At 41.6% G+C, this 19894-nt stretch overlaps 1 protein-coding gene across 2 annotated transcripts in view; it reads right to left on the bottom strand.

Annotated features, from left to right (window-relative positions):
• plxnb1a (plexin b1a) overlaps positions 1-19894 on the bottom strand; it is a 71554-nt gene that overhangs the window by 23258 nt on the left and 28402 nt on the right. The window contains exons 2-13 of one of the 2 annotated variants that reach the window (XM_069694060.1): positions 15098-15174; positions 13364-14243; positions 12425-12667; positions 10987-11169; positions 8643-8771; positions 6057-6157; positions 5819-5951; positions 5450-5606; positions 4562-4670; positions 4098-4206; positions 2925-3707; positions 118-216 (exon numbers count right to left, since the gene is read on the bottom strand). In XM_069694060.1, the coding sequence (XP_069550161.1) occupies positions 118-216; positions 2925-3707; positions 4098-4206; positions 4562-4670; positions 5450-5606; positions 5819-5951; positions 6057-6157; positions 8643-8771; positions 10987-11169; positions 12425-12667; positions 13364-14233 (2916 nt within the window). In that variant the 5' untranslated portion in view covers positions 14234-14243; positions 15098-15174. The remainder of the gene's footprint in view (positions 1-117; positions 217-2924; positions 3708-4097; positions 4207-4561; positions 4671-5449; positions 5607-5818; positions 5952-6056; positions 6158-8642; positions 8772-10986; positions 11170-12424; positions 12668-13363; positions 14244-15097; positions 15175-19894) is intronic. The other variant, XM_069694061.1, reaches the window with a different exon arrangement.

Raw genomic sequence — 19894 nt, forward strand, 5'->3', positions numbered from 1 at the left:
TTTAGATAACGTTATCCGACCTGAAGAGGAACATTCCTTGAATATCGCATCTTTTTAGGCGAGTAATCTTGCACTGCAGATAAAAAGAGCAGTTAACCCTGTGGTTGGTTACATTACCTGAAACAGGTTGAGGTGCTGTCCCACCAGAGTGATCTTCCTCTCCACATTGACAGGGAGGAGAGAAGAGTCCTGAACTTTCTCCACACATGGGCATTCCTGATGACACATTACAAAAGATGATGAGAAAGATATATTCATGAGAAAACGTAGCCATACTATACAGACCTACATCAGGATCCTGCTCATTTGGCTGGCCTCCAAGGTTCCTCACAGCTTTGCTGGAGTCATATTTGATGAGGATTTGTCCTTTAGCCACCATATAAAGCAAATCTCCAGAACTGCCTTCTTTCATCTACGTAATATTAATAAAATCAGGAAAATCCTTCAACAGCGTGACGCAGAAAAACTAATTCATGCATTTGTTACTTCTAGGATGGATTATTGTAATTCCTTGCTGTTAGGATGTCCAAATTACTCATTAAAAACCCTGCAGCTGATCCAAAATGCTGCAGCAAAAGTACTGACGGGATTTAGCAAGAGAGATCATATTTCTCCAGTTTTAGCTTCTCTTCACTGGCTTCCTGTGAAATCAAGAATAGAATTTAAAATTCTCTTGATGACTTACAAAGCCCTACATGACCAGGCTCCATCATATCTTAGAGATCTTATAGAACCATATAATCCTAGCAGAGCACTTCGCTCTCAGTACGCTGGTCTACTTGTGGTTCCTAGAGTTTACAGAAGTAGAATGGGAGGCAGAGCCTTCAGTTTTCAGGCTCCTCTCCTGTGGAACCAGCTCCCAGTTTGTGTTCGAGGGGCAGAAACCCTCTCTAGCTTTAAGATGAGACTCAAAACGTTCCTTTTTGATAAAGCCTATAGTTAGGGCTGGCTCAGGTAGACCTGAACCAACCCTTAGTTATGCTGTTATAGGCCGAGGCTGCTGGGGGACCTCGTTACACACTGAGCTTCTTTTCTTTCCTCCTACTCTTTAACTGACTCATACCTCACCATATTTTTCTCTCCCATAGTTTTTGCTTATTATCTGTTATCTCCATTCAGTTCCTTCGCTCGCGTAGTTTATCTTCTTTCTTTTGTAGATGTCCCATCATGGAGCTGCATGTCTCGGCCCTGCGCTTGTTGTCTCCACCAACAGTTCTTCTCTTGTATCTTTATGCTGTCCTTTTCTCTCTATGCTCTCCTCTCACACCAAACCGGTCGAGGCAGATGGCAGCCCACCTCTGAGCCTGGTTCTGTTGGAGGTTTCTTCCTGTTAAGAGGGAGTTTTTCCTTCCCTCTGTTGGAGGATTTTCTCCCTTAAAGAAGAGGGTTTTTTTCCCTCCTTGCTTATGTGGGAATTGTTGAATTGTTGGGTTTCTCTGTATGATGCTGTAAAGTTCTGCTGTAAGGACTTTAATGTGTTAAGTGCCATGAAATAACCTGCATTGTGATTTGGCGCTATATAAATAAAGTTTAATTGAATTGAATTAAATGTGATAATAATGACCACTTGTGGTGGACTTCCACTGCACATCTGTTGTTCCGGGTCTTCCCAAAGATGTCTTAAAATGTTCAGGTTCTTTCACATTGATTTTCATAAAACAAATTTGCTAATTTAATTCACAGGGGCACGGTCATGAGTTTCACTGAATGGTTGCTATTTAGTTTAACTAAGGGGTTAAGCAGCTTGAACCAAGAAAATGTATCTCTGACATTAAATTATCCAAACCAAAACATTACACCAGCCAGCATTCCCCTCCCATGAAATCATGCAAACACACCTTATACCTGAAATCCAAACAAAATGCGTGACAGCCGAAACCAAAAAACATCCCAGCAACAAAATATACGACATACAAGTACAACACAAGAAGGGAATTCACTTCTTACAAAACGTCTGATCAGATGTCCCTTAGCTTGCAGAGGAAATGTCCTGGGTTAGTAAATATAAATATCTATAGCTAACACTGAATGAGGTGAACAGATATGATATGGAGAGGGTAGACAAGTCAATAATAACTGCCAGGTTAATGTCTACATTGCTGAATTGCGTCTTCACATCACATAATTTGCTGGTTTTGTAGACAGTCGAGCCTTTAAGAGGAACTGCATTCGAATCAGTTTAAGTTTACGTCATATTTAGAATATGTTCACATTCATCTTGCGTCAGTTAACTGTTTCTGACAGTGAACTGAAGCTTTTATATCCCTGTCTTGCAAACCACCAAACTCCTTTAACAGACAAGTAATTTTACCTGACAGTTACTGGTCTATTGTGGAAAATGTACTAAAGGTAATACACCCAAAACTCCATCACATAATCACACTTAAAAAAAAAGATATATATACTATCCCATATTTAATCTTCACAGATAAAATAAACAGTATTACTTAAAGTAATCCTTTAAAATATTTAGGAAATGCAACTTAAATATTTTTTTTTGTTGGGAGTTAAGTGAGACAACCATTCTCATATCTGTCTGGTAAATATGCAGGAAGAGAAAACTAGGTTAGCTTAGCATAAATACTAGAAATATGGCGAATAGTTGGCCTGGCTCTCTTCAACAGATGAACCGAAATAGATATCACCTGGTAGTTAAAACAGTTTGAGACATGTTGAGGTATTGAATTTTGTTGTTTGGACAGTCACGCCAGCTACATTCCCCACTGCCTGCAGTCTTTATGTAAAGATAAGGTAACTGCCAGCTAAATGTAGCGTCACATTGAACAGATATTGGTATTAAACCTTTCCTTTTGCTCTCATTGCAAAAAAAGCAAATAAGTGAATAAACTGTTGATTAAAGCAGTGTATTGTGGTGTTCTGAGCAATGTTTCTGCACTGATTCCACACACGGGTTCCAAACTCACCATAAAATAAAAGTCAGTTGAAGAATCAGATTGGACGTTTGTTGCAGATTGAGTGTTGAGGTCAATAACTGTTTCAGGTGATTGTGTAGAGATGAGAACAACAGATGACTCTGTTGCAGAATCTGCCTCAGTCTTTCCCTGTCGTTCCTCCCACCCATTCAGCCACGGAGGTGAGTCATTCTCTTCAGAGGTGGCCAGAGAAACGGCTTCTTTGTCGTCGTCGTCGTCGATAGCACGGTGTGTAAAAAGGGCCACTTCACTGGCAGTAGTCGAACTTATCGCAGAGGAAAAGCCCACCGCTTCACCTGATTGCTCTAAAACTCTCAGGTGAGGGTCTATCTGGCCACTAGTGCTGCTGGGTAATGTAGTGTGGGGAGTTTCATCAGTGATATTTAAGGTGCCCTCATCTTTTGAAAAACCTCTTGTTGTTGTTGTTCCCTCCATATCGGAGAGGGAACCGGCTGTGGTGGGGACGTCGGTGTGTATAGTGGTGGCCTGGGCGGAGGTCCTGACAAAGGGGGAAGTTGTGGGGAGGGTAACTGGTGTGGTGGATTCAGCATTACGGGTGGTGGTGGGTGTCACTGTGGTGTTAGTCGATGGGACAGCTGCTGTGGTGGGGGCAGATGTCTCTGTGGGTGGTGGCTGTGTTGTTGTAGTGGTTGTTGTTGTTGCTGCTGCTGCTGTTGTTGTTGTTGTTGTTGTTGTTGTTGTTGCAGTTGCGACAGTAGATGAAGGGGTCGGTTTGCTGGTGGGTGGGGGGATGGTGGGTGTTGGCTGTTTGAACTTGACGATGGAGTAGCACAAGTGAATGAGCAAGGAAAGGAGGGGACAAGAAAAAAAGCGTGGGGAGACAAAATTAGGATAAAACACAAGGGTATGCAGGAACATTAAAAAGTAACTTATGAGTGACATAAAAAAAAGGGTTCATGGTAAAAAAAAATAATTAAAAAAACACAACTAAGGCAAATAGAAAAACATCAAACATGACAAAACAATGCATGCACAGACTAAATACTGCAGTATGATGCACAAAGCAGTATGATAAATGATCAGCAAGACAGACCCAGTGCTTTTCAGTCACAGTGCTTTCTCCAGCCCCTGAGATCAATTGGCATATAAACATTTCTCAATGCAATTGATAAGCCTTCCTTTTTAGACTTAGTGTGCACTCACATTTTGGTTGTAGATGGTGAATCCTTGGCTGCAGGTGTGTGTGTGTGTGCAGACATGCTGATGGATGCACCAGTTACACCCCCAGCGACTGCTAACGCAACCTTGGCATCTAGCAGCACACAGAGCAGGACAACAAAAGAAATCATGATAATAATTTGTGACAGTAAAACCATGTGAAAGCCCAACAACAATAACCACCACTGTATTATCTATACTCTGATGTTCTGTTCACTTGCACCACAGCAAGAATTAACATGTTTGGGAATCTTGAATTTATTCAAACAATCACAGTAGGTTAGGCACAAGATCTAACCATCATTAGTCTGGCCTCTAATGTACAAACAAGTATTCATTCAGAAGCAATAAGCTCAAAACACTTTGATAAACATGCTTACATGTAATGTATTTCACTAAATTAGATTTAATAATGTGTTGAGTGATGAGATGTGTGTGCGTGTACTTACGGCCTGCGTCCAGAGAGCTGCTGGACCAAGCTGCAGTTGTAGAAGGTGAATTCTGTCTCTGCTACCGTCACGTTTATGAAACGCAGCGACAGGGTCACCATTACAAACTCTGCATAAGAGCAAAATCAGATGTCAGCATGCAAGTCAGCCTCAATACATCTGATGAAAAATGTTATGTCAAATGCTTGTCATTCTTAGGACAAGGAATCATTCCAAAAATGTTTGGTTACTGATATTGATACCTTGACTTTGATAGTAAAAGAGAAAACTATTACAGACTACAGGGCAAATCTTCAGTTTTCCTGCAGTTATTAAATTTAACCCAGATTTTCTGTAGCTACAATTACCTATATCTCCTGAACACCTCACATGCCATCAGTAAATGCTAACTAGCCAGCTGCCCAAAGAAGCCTCAGTTACTACAGCTCATGTACCCCAGATGGGTATGTGGCCAAATATTAGTTTGCAAAATGTGAAATCAGCAATTTTTATGTAAAATTTCCCTCAGCTGACTGATTTGTATCTATGTGGGCGAGCCGCCCAATTCGAGGCTACTATGATAAACACAGTGTGGGCTCACTGACGCTGATGATATTTACTCCTACATAAACAGAGAAAAAGTTATGCGTCATAAATTGGCAACGTGTTGGTGTGAATGTATTATATGTGTCAAATTTTGGTACCGAACGGCAAGGCATTTTTTAATAGTAGATATTATTGAAACAATTTAGTCGATGCCATTAAAAGAATACCCAGCCCTGGTTATTCTTATAAGCATTAAAGTACTGTTTTGGTGTGAATTTAAGTTCAAATGACTTGTCCTGAAGTAAAGATTTAAAAAAGAAAATTTACTGAAACATTTTAAGCAGTTCCTAACTGAACACTCACCATCTCCATGGCCAATTGGGGGCAGATTGCTGGCATCAGGGGTGGAGCATACAACACCAGTGGTAGTGAGAAAGGCAGGAGTTTCTGTGTCCTGGAAAAAGCAAGAGTAGGTCTCTCCTTGATTTAGACTGGGGAGGCCCTCAACTGACACTGTGATCTGAAGAGAAAAGGACACGTAAAGAAAAAGAAGGGAAAAAGACAGAAAAGCGAGAAAAAGAGTTTAAGCATTTAAAGTGGTGCTTTTAAAATCTACCCACTGAGGGTTTAACTCGGAAATCTTCGAGGACTAAAACTCGACTGCAAAAGGCACATAGCAAAATATTCTAGTGCATTGCTCCCATTTGCAACCCACTCTTTCCCCTGTCTTACATCAGTTTTCACCCCGCGGCTGATGTTGTAGAGGCTGAGGTGCTGGATACTGAGGCACTGCTGCATCTGGTTGAAACTCCACAACCACTGACCCTGTACAGACCCTCGCTGGCACTCCCACTGCTGGCCACACCTGAAACCCCACAGAAGTGTTACAGGAGAGGAGCAGTGATGATTCATTATTTACTTATCTATGAACTTTTTTTCTTTTTACAAAAACAAGTGCATACTGACTCACCTTCCCTCCAGGACACACCAACCACAATAGGGGTCTTTGGCAGACAGACAAGACTGACAGTCCATGTGATCTCCACATTCTGCCACTGGACGCTTCTCTACCTGGAAATGACAGATAAGTGAGGGTAAGAACAAAGCCTAATTTTGGTTGATTTGGTCGAGCCTACTGTGTAATAGTTTTCTGTATTTAATTAAGCATCAAATATTCCAAATGGCTTTCAGAAAGAGTAAACCGAGACAGGACTGCTGTATTACTATTTTACATTTCAGAAACTCACTAGCTTGACATCACACAACTCATTCAGTCAGTGTGTCAGTGTGGTTAACAATTTAAAGAAATGTGACTCCCTCATGAATACACAAGCCCTTATAAAAGGACTTTTAACTTCCCATGTGCCATGGATTTTCTATGATTCCCAACCACAACTTCATAACTTACGCTTGACACTAACTAAGTATGCTGAATGATCATTGCTTAATTGTTACTTTGCTTAAATGTCATTATTTATCCTTCACGCCTCATGTAAAGCTCACTTTGTTTATTGCTTTGCAAAATCATAATTATTAGTAAAACAATATTAAATTACCTTTAATCATTATTTCATGACAGTTTCTTTCATGTCAATGCGCTAACTAGGACCAATATTACTTTATTGAAACTTTTTTTTTTTAGATTTGAACTTAACTGAAAGTTAACAGTATGAGCATGTTATTGACAGAATCATTGTTTTAAAATCCCGCATCTCCAAAATATTTGCTTTTCTTCCAAGAAAAAAGTAAGCTTCAACTATTGATGCTTAATCCCCAAAATGTTTGCCCTTCTCTTCCTTCATCTTCTGTATCCTTACCGGGGGCAGGTTGGCACAGCTGGACTTGACCTCGTACTCTATGTAGGCCACCTCTCCTCTTCCCTCCACCCGCCCATCTTACGAGATCAGTACGATAAACTGACAAAGCAGTCCATCCACTTCCAGTTATGTTGTTCGACCGAGGTTGCGTGACATTCACGGTTATCATTCACATTTTTTCAGCCACGAATGGCAAGAGAGTCTATTATATATCCTCTTTATGATACTTTCTTTTTCAGTATTTGAGCTTGTCTGTAACTTAGTGCTTGTGTGTGATGATGCTAGTTCACAGCTACATAGCCGTTGCTTCACAAAGTTAATTTGATTTTTTTCTAGAACTTTCAACTCCTAAATTGATCATGGATGTTTAGTTTTTTCTTTTGGTTATAAATGAGAGAGGTTTCATATTAACATATCTTCTTTATGTGCACTCAGCTAAGTATTATTTAGAAAAAAATTAAATGAAAAAAAGCAGAGGCTACTTGGCTTTGCGCACACATGCAAGTTACGGTATGTGTAGTTCTACACACAGCAATGGCTTTAGTCTGCATCTCGACAGGCTCCATTAATTTGGCAATATGTGCTCAAATTCTTAGGCTTGTTTTTGATTGGTTCTTTTGCTTTAATTTGCACTGCCTCTCGTCTGCCAACCACCCCAAGACGGTTGGCCGTGTCGTCGGATAAAACAAAGAGATATTTAAAAAGACTCATTCAGAACCAGTGTCGACAACTGTGAACAGTACCCAGCCCTGCTGCTAGATGTATCATCACTCAGCATGGAGTTGGCCTGAATGCAGACTTGGTTTGAGGTTATGGGAACATTTTTCCTTGACTGGAGTCAGTTGTGAACTACATACTTGTGATTTATTTTTGTGGCAGTGCTTTAAAATCAAAACATTCCAATCTTAATTCAAATTATATTGAAGAAGTCTAATAGTGTTGTGATGTTTACACCGCCTAGTTAGAATTTATTTTCTTAGGACTTTTCAGATTTATGGTCCAATTTAAAACATTTGTTAGGTAAGTAATCGTGAAGTAATCAAATGTAAGAAGTAACATTACTTTATTAAAGAATTCCAAATAGTTACATTAGCCATTATTTTACCGGGGTAACTATTAACCTGTGACTTATTACATTTTTAAGGTAGCCTTCCCAATACTTGTTAAATGAAACTTGAGGCTGCAGTTCTACATGAGATGAAGGTGTTCAGTGGTTCAGGACTGACACAAGCCATTCGGTGTATAGACTTGTGGTTTCCCACATCCATTTATCAGCATCTATAGCTACCCACACACGCTCTGCAGGGAGTGTGCCAACACAATGCAGGCCACTTTCTCTGATCAATACCATTGTTATGTCCGACCTAACACCTCCTGCTCACTGTTGTACTCATCACAGTGGTGTGTGACCTTTGACCTTGACAGCCAGCTGGCCTCTCTGTTTTCTTTTATACTCTTTGATTCTTATTCTTTTATCCTCTTTTTCAGTGAGAGAGACACAGCTTGAGGAAGTATCAAAGCCTGAAAAACTCTGACAAACGATAAATTGTCTGACGATGAATGACAAGCCATGTTCAGTCTCGTGGATGGAGACATCTGGGTGAGAGGTTGAATGGGGAGACTCACCAAAAAGGCTGCGGCCGGTTTTAGATCTGTTCAGTATTTTGAACATTAAAACACATGAAAAATAAAACCTGCAACTATCCAAAACTGTGTAACAGCATTCTTTGTAGACTTACGGTAGATTTGGACATGACGTAGATGTGTGCTCCATTCTGATCCAGTAAAAGGTCACTGTTAATGGGGGAGTTGGGATGGATTGTTGTGTTCGCGTATACATCCACCATGCCATCTTGACCAAGATATACCTGGAATATTACACCGGAAAAAAACAGATGATACTCCAGAAATTGTGGTACTTATAATATGTAAGAAATATCACTAGCATTGGATTTATATTTCCAGGACAAGCATTTTTAACAGGGCTAAATTCCTCACAATGCAAGACCAAAAGGAAAGGCTGGCAAAAAAGAAAAATAACACAAGAAAAAGAAATACCTTCTTCGTTTTACAACTCAAACACAAATCAAATTACACGTGCGCAGGAGTGCAGCAGAAGTGGCCATGAATGAGATTATCGCACAGTCAAATCTAATATGAAGCACAGGAAGACACCTCTGGCTTAAGTGATTCCCAGGCCTTCAAACTCTCATGTTACCTCATGTTAATGAGATCACTGTGAACAAAATGGAGAATTAGTCGTCCCATTAAGAGGATGCACTCAACACATAACGGCATGGGAAGTTGTTCTGTAATGCTCTGTGACTTCTAAACATTTAGGCAGTATTTTGTTTTGCCCGTCATATTTGCCTATATTAACACTGGGAGTGTTACTGTAATCAGTCCTCCTGTCCATACCGGCCTTGATGTGCATTATGTCGGACTTGAAATAAATATGAACCTATCCTTCAAAGATGCCTTCTTGCCTATACACAAAATGTCTTCAAACAACAATACCTGTGCTCCTCATGTGAGAAGTAGGTTGATAAATATACAGGTATTGATTTGCAGTGATTTCATTAAATACAGCAGATTTATCCTAATCTTAAAAGAATAAATCCAGATTTGGGATAATCAATCTTTCAATCTCAATCTCTTTTTTGCCAAGAGCTAGATTAAATATTCAATTCTATTCATGTCTGTGTCCAACTACGACGCTCGAGCCAGAGGGTGATTGGTTAGCCTGGCTCCCTCCAAAATCTAAAAATAAGAGTACAAATCACTCTCACTTAAGAACATTAGTGAATGAAAAATATTAGTTCCAGCATACATCTCTTCATAAACCCAGAATTAAGCATTTTAACATTTTACTTTGTGTATGACTTAAACAAAGTCCTAAAGTGGTGGTTGGTGTGTTTTCCATGCTTATATGTCCAGTCTTCGTGCTCAGCTAAGATTAACAACTCCAAGCTCAATCTCCATAGTGTACCAACGTGAGAGTGTTATCAATCTCCTCATCTAAATCTAGGCAAGAAAACACACGGGCATAGTTCTAAATATTTTTTTACTACTGGAGTATTACATTTATTATGAGTGGCCACCTTTTGTCTTTGACTTAACCACATGTACACACACTCACAGTCCGGTATCTGGATGCTGTGGAATGTTTCCTGCTGTGAAACAATAATCCTGTTACAATAGCTTAATTCAGATAGCTACATGAAGTGCTGCTTTTATCTGCTACCTAAAAGTATTTAGACTGGTAACCCCCCCACCCTCCCACACACACACACACACACACACACCGCAAAACAGGCTTACTATACGAATACCTCTCAGCAGAGTTATGTCTACAATCCTCTTATCTTGATGCCTTCACGTAACTTATCACATCTATGTAGATGTTCAAAAGGTGGTGATACGCTTCCGTTTTTGGACAACAGTGAAAAGACCTCGACAAACAAGGTGAGACCCCCGTCAGACATCCATTCTGGGCAAAACATTCCATCAGTTTTCTTCCCCCCCAAAAAAAACAACTGGCACTGCTTTAAAGTATTAACTAAAAAATGCATTAAAGTCTCCAACAATCACACGCTGCAGTCCGCAGAACAAAAAGCAAATGCATTAAGGATGGGATCATGGTGGTATGCTGGTCTGTGTATGTTGGAACAGGGTGGGTGTCAGAATGATGGGACTTATCCAGGCTGTAGTCACATAGTGATGCAGAAGTATATGGGAACTTGGCTAATAAAAACATGTCTGAAATTGGATTCAAATGTTTTTAGGTGGTGCAAGGTGTGTTTGCTTTGCTAGGATATGATTCATGGGCCAAGCAGAGAGTTAGAGCCACAAGGGCAGGGCTGTATGGACACAGTATTAGTTAAGCCCTGACGCTTGTGTGCCTGCAGTGACTGGAAAATCAGAACACTGCCCTAATAAGAAGTTTCCCAATGGTCTAAACATGTTTATATTACTGGTGATGAGTCAGGGGTGTCTCCCTGCCTTCCGTCCGGTGCATGCTGGGAGAGGCTCTCCAGGGCCCTACAGAAACTAAAAATAAAAGCATGTTAATGTGTGAGCTACCTTGTGAAGAGTCCCTTTGGAGTCTCCCAGGAAGGCGATGCTGTGTCCCTCTCTGACACTGACTGCCACAGCTGTGAGACGGGCAGATGAGGTGTGCCAAGCGGCTTTAGCTTCCAGTGGTGCTCGGCTTGCCATCGGACTTGGGGTGTGATCAGAGCCACAGGGATACGCCTTCAGGGTATTCTACAACATGTGACAGGATAGAAAGGTTTTTTTTTAGCTGCTTTGTCCTTAGGGAAATGCAAACAGTTTTATCGCTGTCATCTTTTGATTTTTTTTATATCCGTCTTATGTTGATCACAATCCATTTGGAAAGATTTGTTGTGTTCTTTTGTAAACACAAGCTTCAGACTAACAAGTTTAGATTCCTACTATTGCCTCAGAGTCTTTGAATCTTCTTAATTAATTTTAAGAGGATTGCAACATAGATTAAAGCAGGCTCTCTCTAAGACGACCAACATCCTCTTATAGTTTGCTTTTCAGTAGGTCTCTGCGCTTTGACTCCAGATAATTGGCCTTGAAGGAGGAGCATCTTTTTTTAGTCTGCTCAGAGTTTGTTTATTAATAAAATAAGATGGCTTATCATTGTTGGAAGGGGAACTGTGATCTAATACTTCCTCTTCCTTTATTCATCTCTTTCCTCCCCATGTCTCATTTTCTTCCTCTAGATTCTTCTCTTCTTTCTTACTGTCGTTCTCTTCGCTAGTCTTTCTTTTCTCATGTTTCCGTTTCCTCCCCCTTTCCCTCACTCTCTCCGTCAGTGGGTTTCAGGAGAACTCCTATCCTTTCTTGTCAGAGCTCATTAGGCAGCAGCACAGATGATCCGGGGTTAGTTTGCTTTATTGATCCCAAACGAACCCATTAAATGGTTGTGAGGGCTGGGAGGACCTGAGCGGCTACAGGGCGGAGGAGGGGGTGCCTCGATAGCTGCAACTCGGCAAAGCTACTCCTGGGTCATCTGCGAGCTCAGGGCTTTAAGACAAGGGCCTCATTACTAGACTTTTATCCATCCATTATCTGAAGCCACTACTTTTTCCTTTTATTTAGCCAGTCCGGTCATTCCTTGTTATTTGGCTGCACATTGTATCTGTTTTATTTTCCTCAGAAAACTTGAGCCAAATGAGTCAATATACTTGAGGTACAGGTAGACATCAGGGAATACATCCTAAATGATACATAGCTTTAATGTAATGACTGTAAAGCCTGTATCCATGCTATAAAAAGCACAGAGCAATACAAAACTGAAAACACAGTCCTCTCTGGGAGGAAGAGTCATTTAAAGAAGCTCATATGAGCATGTTATTGACAGAATCATTGTTTTAAAATCCCACAATTCCAAAATATTTGCTTTTCTTCCAAGAAAAAAGTAAGCTTCAACTACTGATGCTTAATCCCCAAAATGTTTGCCCTTCTCTTCCTTCATCTTCTGTATCCTTACCGGGGGCAGGTTGGCACAGCTGGACTTGACCTCGTACTCTATGTAGGCCACCTCTCCTCTTCCCTCCACCCGCCCATCTTGGGTGTAGCAGAGATCACGGGTGGAGTCGATGTGTCTGTCGAGCTCATCCAGAGGGAAAATGCACAGAGCTGAGGTATCCAAGGGATTGTTGTTTGTGGAGCTGAGGTGGGTGGAGAAGACTCCCAGCAGATCCTCGCCTTGCAGGCCGACACCTTGTCCCACCTGTTGCAACAAAGGCGTGGGAGAAAAACTCAAGAACGTTAAACACAGCTGGCATCAGTGTAGCCTTGATTTAAACCCATTTATAAAAGCAAGGTTTGAGATTCACGCACGCTGAAATTCAACAACATTATGAGCTGTTGCCTCGACAAAGCGAGCATTTCCAGGTACCCTGATATCATTTAGAGAAACATACACTGATGAGCCAAAACATTATGACCACTCAAAGATGAAGCAAATTGATTCATATTGATTGTCTTGTAACAGAGGCACATGTCAAGGTCAGGGACATCTTACACAGTCAATGAAAAGTTGGATCTTATGGTCAACATGTAAATACAGGAGAAATCGATAAGGGCCAAACCCTCAGGGACAAATGGATGGGTTGAAGCATCTCTGAAAAGACTTGTGGACTGCACTTGGTCAGACATGGTGAGTAGCTACCAACAGTCCTCCAAATAGAGGCAAACCATGAACTAGGGATGTGCTGGAACAAGTCTGATCTGTGGTGGATACACATCACAGTTTCAAAACTTAAAGGATCTGCAGCTACTGTCTCGGTGCCAGATACCACAGAGCATGTTCAGACATCTTGTAATGTCTATTCTTTGGCTGGTTTCAGCTGTTTTTGGTGGCATGAGAAGGACAAACAGGTGGACATGGGTGGTCATGATGTTTTGACTCAACAAACAGAAGTACCTGGGCTGCCTGGAGCAGGTTATAAGTCCTGGAGGGAGAGGATGGCAAACGGCACAAGAGAGGAACTTCCACGTATGAATAGTAGGAGGTGTCTTCCAGGCAGACTCGAGCAGCATACGTCCGGTATTCCCTCGATACGGACTTGATGTCACGGCGGTAAAACAAAAAGTACACATACGAGCGTCGTGTAAACGCAGTCACAAAATGATGGTCATATTCCGACAGACGCCCAGCGACGGCTAGCTTAGCTGTCTCCTCGTAGGAAAAGACAGGTTCTGATGAAAGGTGGCGGGTGGAGATGGGTGGGTGGCTGGCGGTGTATCCCCGGCCCACATACATCACCGTCCTTTCCCCACCACGAAGCCCCACCACCAGCCCCACGGTGGACACAGATGGATCATTGGCCGCCACATACTGCGTATCCACAGGCCTCTCAGTGGAGAAGCGAACCTTTCTGATTGATGCCAGGCTGCGTTTCTGGCAGGTGCCCTGGTGGACGCTGCCGCAGGTGATCAGCTCCAATGCCTTTGGGTCCACCAGCAGTAATTTGTTGTGATTACTGGTTCTTCTGGCCTGGGGACAGTTGAATTCAGTGACCGGGGGGAGGCAGTCTTTGCTGTCGCTCACTGGACCGGTGGTCTCCTCTTGCTCAAGCCGAAGTCCATCTGATCCATCCAGCTGGAAGAGGTGGTCCCTGGCCCCCACATACACTGTCCCCACAGAAGGATCTGGGTGGAGCACCAGATGCTGGAATTCCGTATCATTGCGAGAAAACCGGGGGTAGGAGCGACCGCGGGCTGTGGCAAAGGTGATGACGATGAGGATGAGGAGCAAGACCAGGGTGGAGTTTAGAGCCTTCCCATGTAGCATGGCAAATACTCTGAGGAGAAAAAAGCAGGGTTAGAGGTCTGCACTCGCAGATGCTTGAAGTTAAACACCAATCTTTAATAAGTCTAAAAGCTACATGCATATAGTTGAGCATAGTGCATGTTTAAGAGTTTTAGAGCGCTTAGGTTTAAGCTGAGAATAATGATGTGGTGAGAAACTCTTTAGAGTTTAAGCTAGCAAGGAAAGTGTTTTTTTTTCCTCGCTGGCTCTTATTAATATTCACTTCAGTTTGACATAATTTATTAAAGGATAACTCTCTTTCTTATGTCAGCAAATACAATTAAATGATCAAAACCACCAATGAATGGAGGCTGATATACCTTTTTTTCCTGCACTGTTCAAACATGAATCTATTAAAAACATCAGTCAGCCACACTGCTAAACACTGACTCTGCAGTTTATTTTGAGTCAATCATCTTATTTACACCATCCGGGCGGTGTAAATACTTGCTAGTACAACAAACCCATCTCCAAATGTACTGTCTACTCCTACTTGAGTAACATCTACTTAAAGAAGCAGTGCCCAGTTGTTGTAGAAGTGATATATATATCCAAGGGTCTTTTTCAAGATTCACTAGAAAAGTCAGTTGAAGAAACAAATGCATTGGGCCCGAGGGCCACAGAGAGGTTCGGGCAGTTGGGAAGTATTCAGTTGGACTAACACATTCTTGGTTTTGGTCTTTTATTCAAAATTAATTGACAAAACCATAGCATATTCTTGAAGTGCAGTTTGCAAGGTTCAAATAATACACTTCTGGTAGGTAGGTAGGTAGGTATATACTTTATTAATCCCCGAGGGGAATTTTTTTCCATCCAATACAATGGCAATACAATGTAACATCTTACCATTTATGTTCTTTGTTAAGCTGAAGACTTCCTTTGCCTTTTCACCTGGAATCATATCCCAGTCTGTTCCTCTGTGTCTGCAAATGGAAGTAACACAGGATTATTAATTTGTTTACAAACTAGAGAGCAAGCGAGAGTGAGATGAGTCATAGACAGACAAGCAAGAATCAAGATGAATCTCTTATTATATTAATCTTAAAATGTCACGGCACTTAGTATATGAACACTCGCATAGTGTTTATAACTTCACCACTATGCAGAGTGTATTCATCGGAGTGGAAACACCAGCAGCCACGGTATCCCTTACAGCTGGAACATTCAAAAACAACAACTCTCATTTCCCATTTGCACAGCCATCACTCAACACCTCTGAGGAAAGTGGTTGGTGGACACTGAGAGCCTTCGCTTCAGAGATAAAACCTCTTTAATTATTGAACTGGTTCCTCAGACCTTTCACTGACCTCGCTGAGAAAGGTCACATAGAAATGAATACGTAACTCTTGTGCATCATTGTGTGCGGAGCAAACCTTAAACTGGGGATATGAAGGACACTGACTCTAAGCACTCACAAGTATTATTAATGCCCCAACACTTGGTGTAATGATAGAGAAATAAAATCTTTGTCTCGACAAGAGTGTGATATATAGAAGGGGGAAAAAAAGCAATATTTTGCACCATTACCTTGAAGTGCGAATAGATTGCTAAGACATTAGACATGCAGTGCCATCTCACCTAACTGTCTACCCCCTGGGGCTGCAATCAGAACAAAGAAGAGCGGGGTTCAAAGGACGAGACCGGGAATCTCTGAGTGGGTGTGGTGTGTGTGTGCGCGTGTGCATTTGTACATAACCAGGGGCCATCCAGGAGCAGGTGCATGTGTCTGGAAAGTGGGTGAGTGTGTGTCTCAGGCCTCCTCTTTACTTATTCATGAGCAGAATAAGAAGTATAATAAGAAGTAACCTCCACGCCCACTGTCACAGGATTTGAGTCTAGTGTGTGTGTGTGTGTGTGTGTGTGTGTGTGTGTGTGTGTGTGTGTGTGTGTGTGTGTGTGTGTGTGTGTGTGTGTGTGTGTGTGTGTGTGTGTGTGTGTGTGTGTGTCTCAGCGGAGGAGTGGCCAGTATAGTCTGTTAAACAAGGCTGAAAATGCACACAGTCCTCTGAGACAGGAGAAAGAGTCTTTATGAAATATATATATAAAACAAACAAATTCATGGTGCCTCATGTTTTATTGAGTCAAATCTGCTGACCTGTCACATACAAGTTGTTTTTACCCACTTAAACAGCATAGCTAAAAAGAATGGTGGGCAAGAGGCAATGTCGGAAATTTTGGTGATCCAAACTTAGCTCCAATAGGAAGTTGGCATTTTTTTGTTTTTTTTAGCTAAATGTCTTGACAACTGCTGGATGGATTGCAACACAATTTGGGCCAGACATTAATGTCAACCTTAACACGAATATTCCAATATGACAAAATGACTGTCCCATGAGCCACAGCTGAGCTTGGTGTTTGGTGCTAATTAGCAAAAGTAACATGGAACTAGAGGCAACGGAATTGATAGGTGTTTTTGGACCAAACAGTTCTAAGGACTTTCTTGAGAGAAACTATCCTCTAGAGAGTTCCCCCCCTAGAATGAAATAGGTTCTAAGGGTTTTTTCCAGTTTGCATTCACAACCGTCAGTAAGAACTCTGAAATGATTTGGAACCATAGTTCTGCCGTAGCGCACCGGAATGATGCTCAGACACTTTTTTTTCCTCCCAGTGAGGACAAAGTTTTTAGTTTTCTTGATCTGGTTGAAATCCATGTTCGACGTGTTTGAAGAATCAAAGCGTATGTTATTCATGAGAGCCAATGAAAACAAATTGAATGGTCAAATTTATCCTAATTACATTTAAGATGTACTAACTAATTCACGATATCAACTTGAAGCCTTGTTATAATCTGCTACCATTTGCACTGTCAGTTACTGCATTACGTGTTAATACAAACTCAACATGTCCAAAGCCCCAGAGGCGTTTTTTTAGAGAAACACCTCATTTCCCAAAAAGGCTGTTATTGTGAAACACTTGCAGGAACGTGTTGTGACTGAAGTCTGACTGCTTCAGATGAGTAATCCAGAACAACTATTAAAAACCTCTGAATTCTCTTGCTGATTTTATTAAAAAAAATATACATTATTGACACGTCACCGTGGGAACAGGGGTTACACCCTAGAAAAGAGCTGTGCGCTCGCGCACGTCCAAGGGCCTCACATGTGCCCTTTGGCATTTTAACAAATAGCACTGCATGCCCACTTAGCACGACGTAAACAAGCGACATTTGCTACTTGTCTTCTTCGAATCAAAGTCACGCTGTATTTCCTCCAATGCATACAGACTTAATAAAGCCTGAACTTTGTTATCGGTCCATTTTCAGTTTTGTAAGCCTTCATTTGAAACATTTTCCTCTGTTGTTTTAGACGGCTTCATTCCAGTAGCTTACTGTTTACAAGGTGTTTTAACCTTTTAATCGGTTACCTGTGCTACTGTGTTTGACCAAACACTGCACTTCGGTCACCGCAGTTCCTATTGTATATTGTACCCAGCGGTAGAAGCTGAGAAGTACCACACAATTTACTTAAATAGGTTTAAGTTCCACCTGAGAGGACATACAAAAAAAGGGGAACCCCAGCCTAACTGTTCTTAGAACTGTAAAATAGTTCCTGCGGTCCGCAAAATGCCTAATCTCTTTATTCTCTTCTCTCCGTTCAAACGGAAAAGGCTACCAGCTGAATTGAACACGCCAAAGTCAGATGCACACCGTCTACAGACCAATCAATATCAAGCATAGGAATGGAGGGAAGTATGTCGTACAGTTATTTTGTGCACTCGCAAAAATTGCACTGTGTAACCAAACCTATCTGGAACAGATGTATACACTGTAACAAAAACATGAACCTTGGTTCAGACCTTAGTTGGGACTTTCAGGTGTGAAAATACCTGTAGCCTTATGGATCTCATATACTGAAGCAAAACCCTGTGATTTTCTGAACCATCTGAACACGTCATTGCAGTTACAAGCTACTTTATACAGGTTAATGGTAAATGCTTTAATGTACCAGTGCACATAAGTGAAGAGGAGTCATTAAGTCAGCCAACTGATGTTCGCTCTACAACAATGACTGTCTGAGTGTATGAGAATATGGAAGCTCACTGCTAATGATTTCTGCATTTTATGAATTATAAATGAAAATGTTCTCGATATAAGGAAGATTGTGGTATTTCTTGTTTCAAAAGTCTCACTTCAAGATGGCAGAAACATTTATTTTACAGCTGAATGGAATAAGATACCGTGCTGAAGCAAGTCCACTTGTATTCAGTAGATCCAATTCATCTGTAAATAACTAAAAACAGTCAGTGCCTCAACGTAGGGCTAACAACTTGTTAGACTGGATATTTTCATCCTTGTGCCGCCTCTGTAACAGAGAGCCTGGGAACAATTCTAGACTCACTGCTTCTCTGAGCAGGCGTCCTCACCTGCTCTTTGACCGGCCAACATGACGCAGTCTATGTATTTATAAGCATGGGAACTTCCTCCTACCAACCAGCAATGATGGCTTCCTAAGAGCTACCATGAGATCAGACTGGATGACTGTGGTGTGGGACAAAGTGGAAAAGTATGGGGAAGACTGGAGACATGAGAAACACAGCTGTAGTTGATGTACAAGACAAGAAGGGGAGGTCCAATTTGGGATATTTCTCTTGACATGCAAGACCTTTTAAGGATATGCAACATTTTCACTGCATCCATCATGTAAATGACCACTCTTTAACTTGGATTAGTTTTTTTTCTGTCATCATCCATTTGTTTGTGCTTACTTTTAAGCTATTTAACCAAATAATAGCCAAGTAAAAATGCATTATTCTTGTAAAAGTTTCCTGCCCTAGAGCGTCATCTTTATTCACCACACTTAGTTATTGGCTGCAGTCTACTAAAGTGAAACATCGACTTTTACTTGTCCCGTAGAAGTGTTTGGTAGTAACACAGATACCAGCCTTTAGAGGAGTAGAGGGGCAATTTCTCCCATGCTGTTTCACCAACAATCTCCAGAGTTCATCAGTTGTGTCTGGTATGCGGCAAGTTCGGCCATGGAGCACAGTGCAACAAGTTATAAATATCCTCTGGTGGGCCATTAGACTGTCAACTGAATTGGGGAGGGGAAAGGATGGTTGCATAACAATTATGGAGTAAATATTCAGATGCAAGCAAAGTTAAAAACAAGTGATTTCCTCAGAATGTTGGTCCTGTCAGCATGGAAAAGCCACTGAAACAGTTTTTCTAAAACCCTGAATAATGAATTTCTTTTGGTTTGTTTTGGCTGCTGAAGGCGGGATGAACAGCTCGACCCGCTCAACAGCAGGATGAATGTTGATATACTATATATAAGGGTGTGTGTGCCAACAAGTACAGACCTCTATAAACTTCCCAGAATGTGGTCTCATTTGTGAACTTTTGCCCTACCCATTCCTATCTGTCTCGCTTTCTCTCTCTGTCCAAGTTTATTCATCACTGAGAGAGTCGGCTGGGCAAGTTCATTTCTAAAGCTCCTAATGAGCCGTGACAGCCCGCTGAACGCCTAAGACCCCATAAAATATGTGAGGTCAACAGCACAGGGACAGTGAGGGGACACTGGGCCCAGAGCCACGGAGCACTGCCTCGCATTGTTATGTTGTGGTGGGTCGGCTGTCGTCTCGCCCCGGGCTCTGCAATAGTAGCATCTGTGGATCCCATCCAGGGAGGGCAGTGGAGGGAGTAGC

Source organism: Brachyistius frenatus, unplaced genomic scaffold, assembly GCF_029030835.1.
Source record: "Brachyistius frenatus isolate BFR_SWC_R1_liver_20210118 unplaced genomic scaffold, ASM2903083v1 Contig_16, whole genome shotgun sequence".
Classification (NCBI taxonomy): Eukaryota; Metazoa; Chordata; class Actinopteri; family Embiotocidae; genus Brachyistius; species Brachyistius frenatus.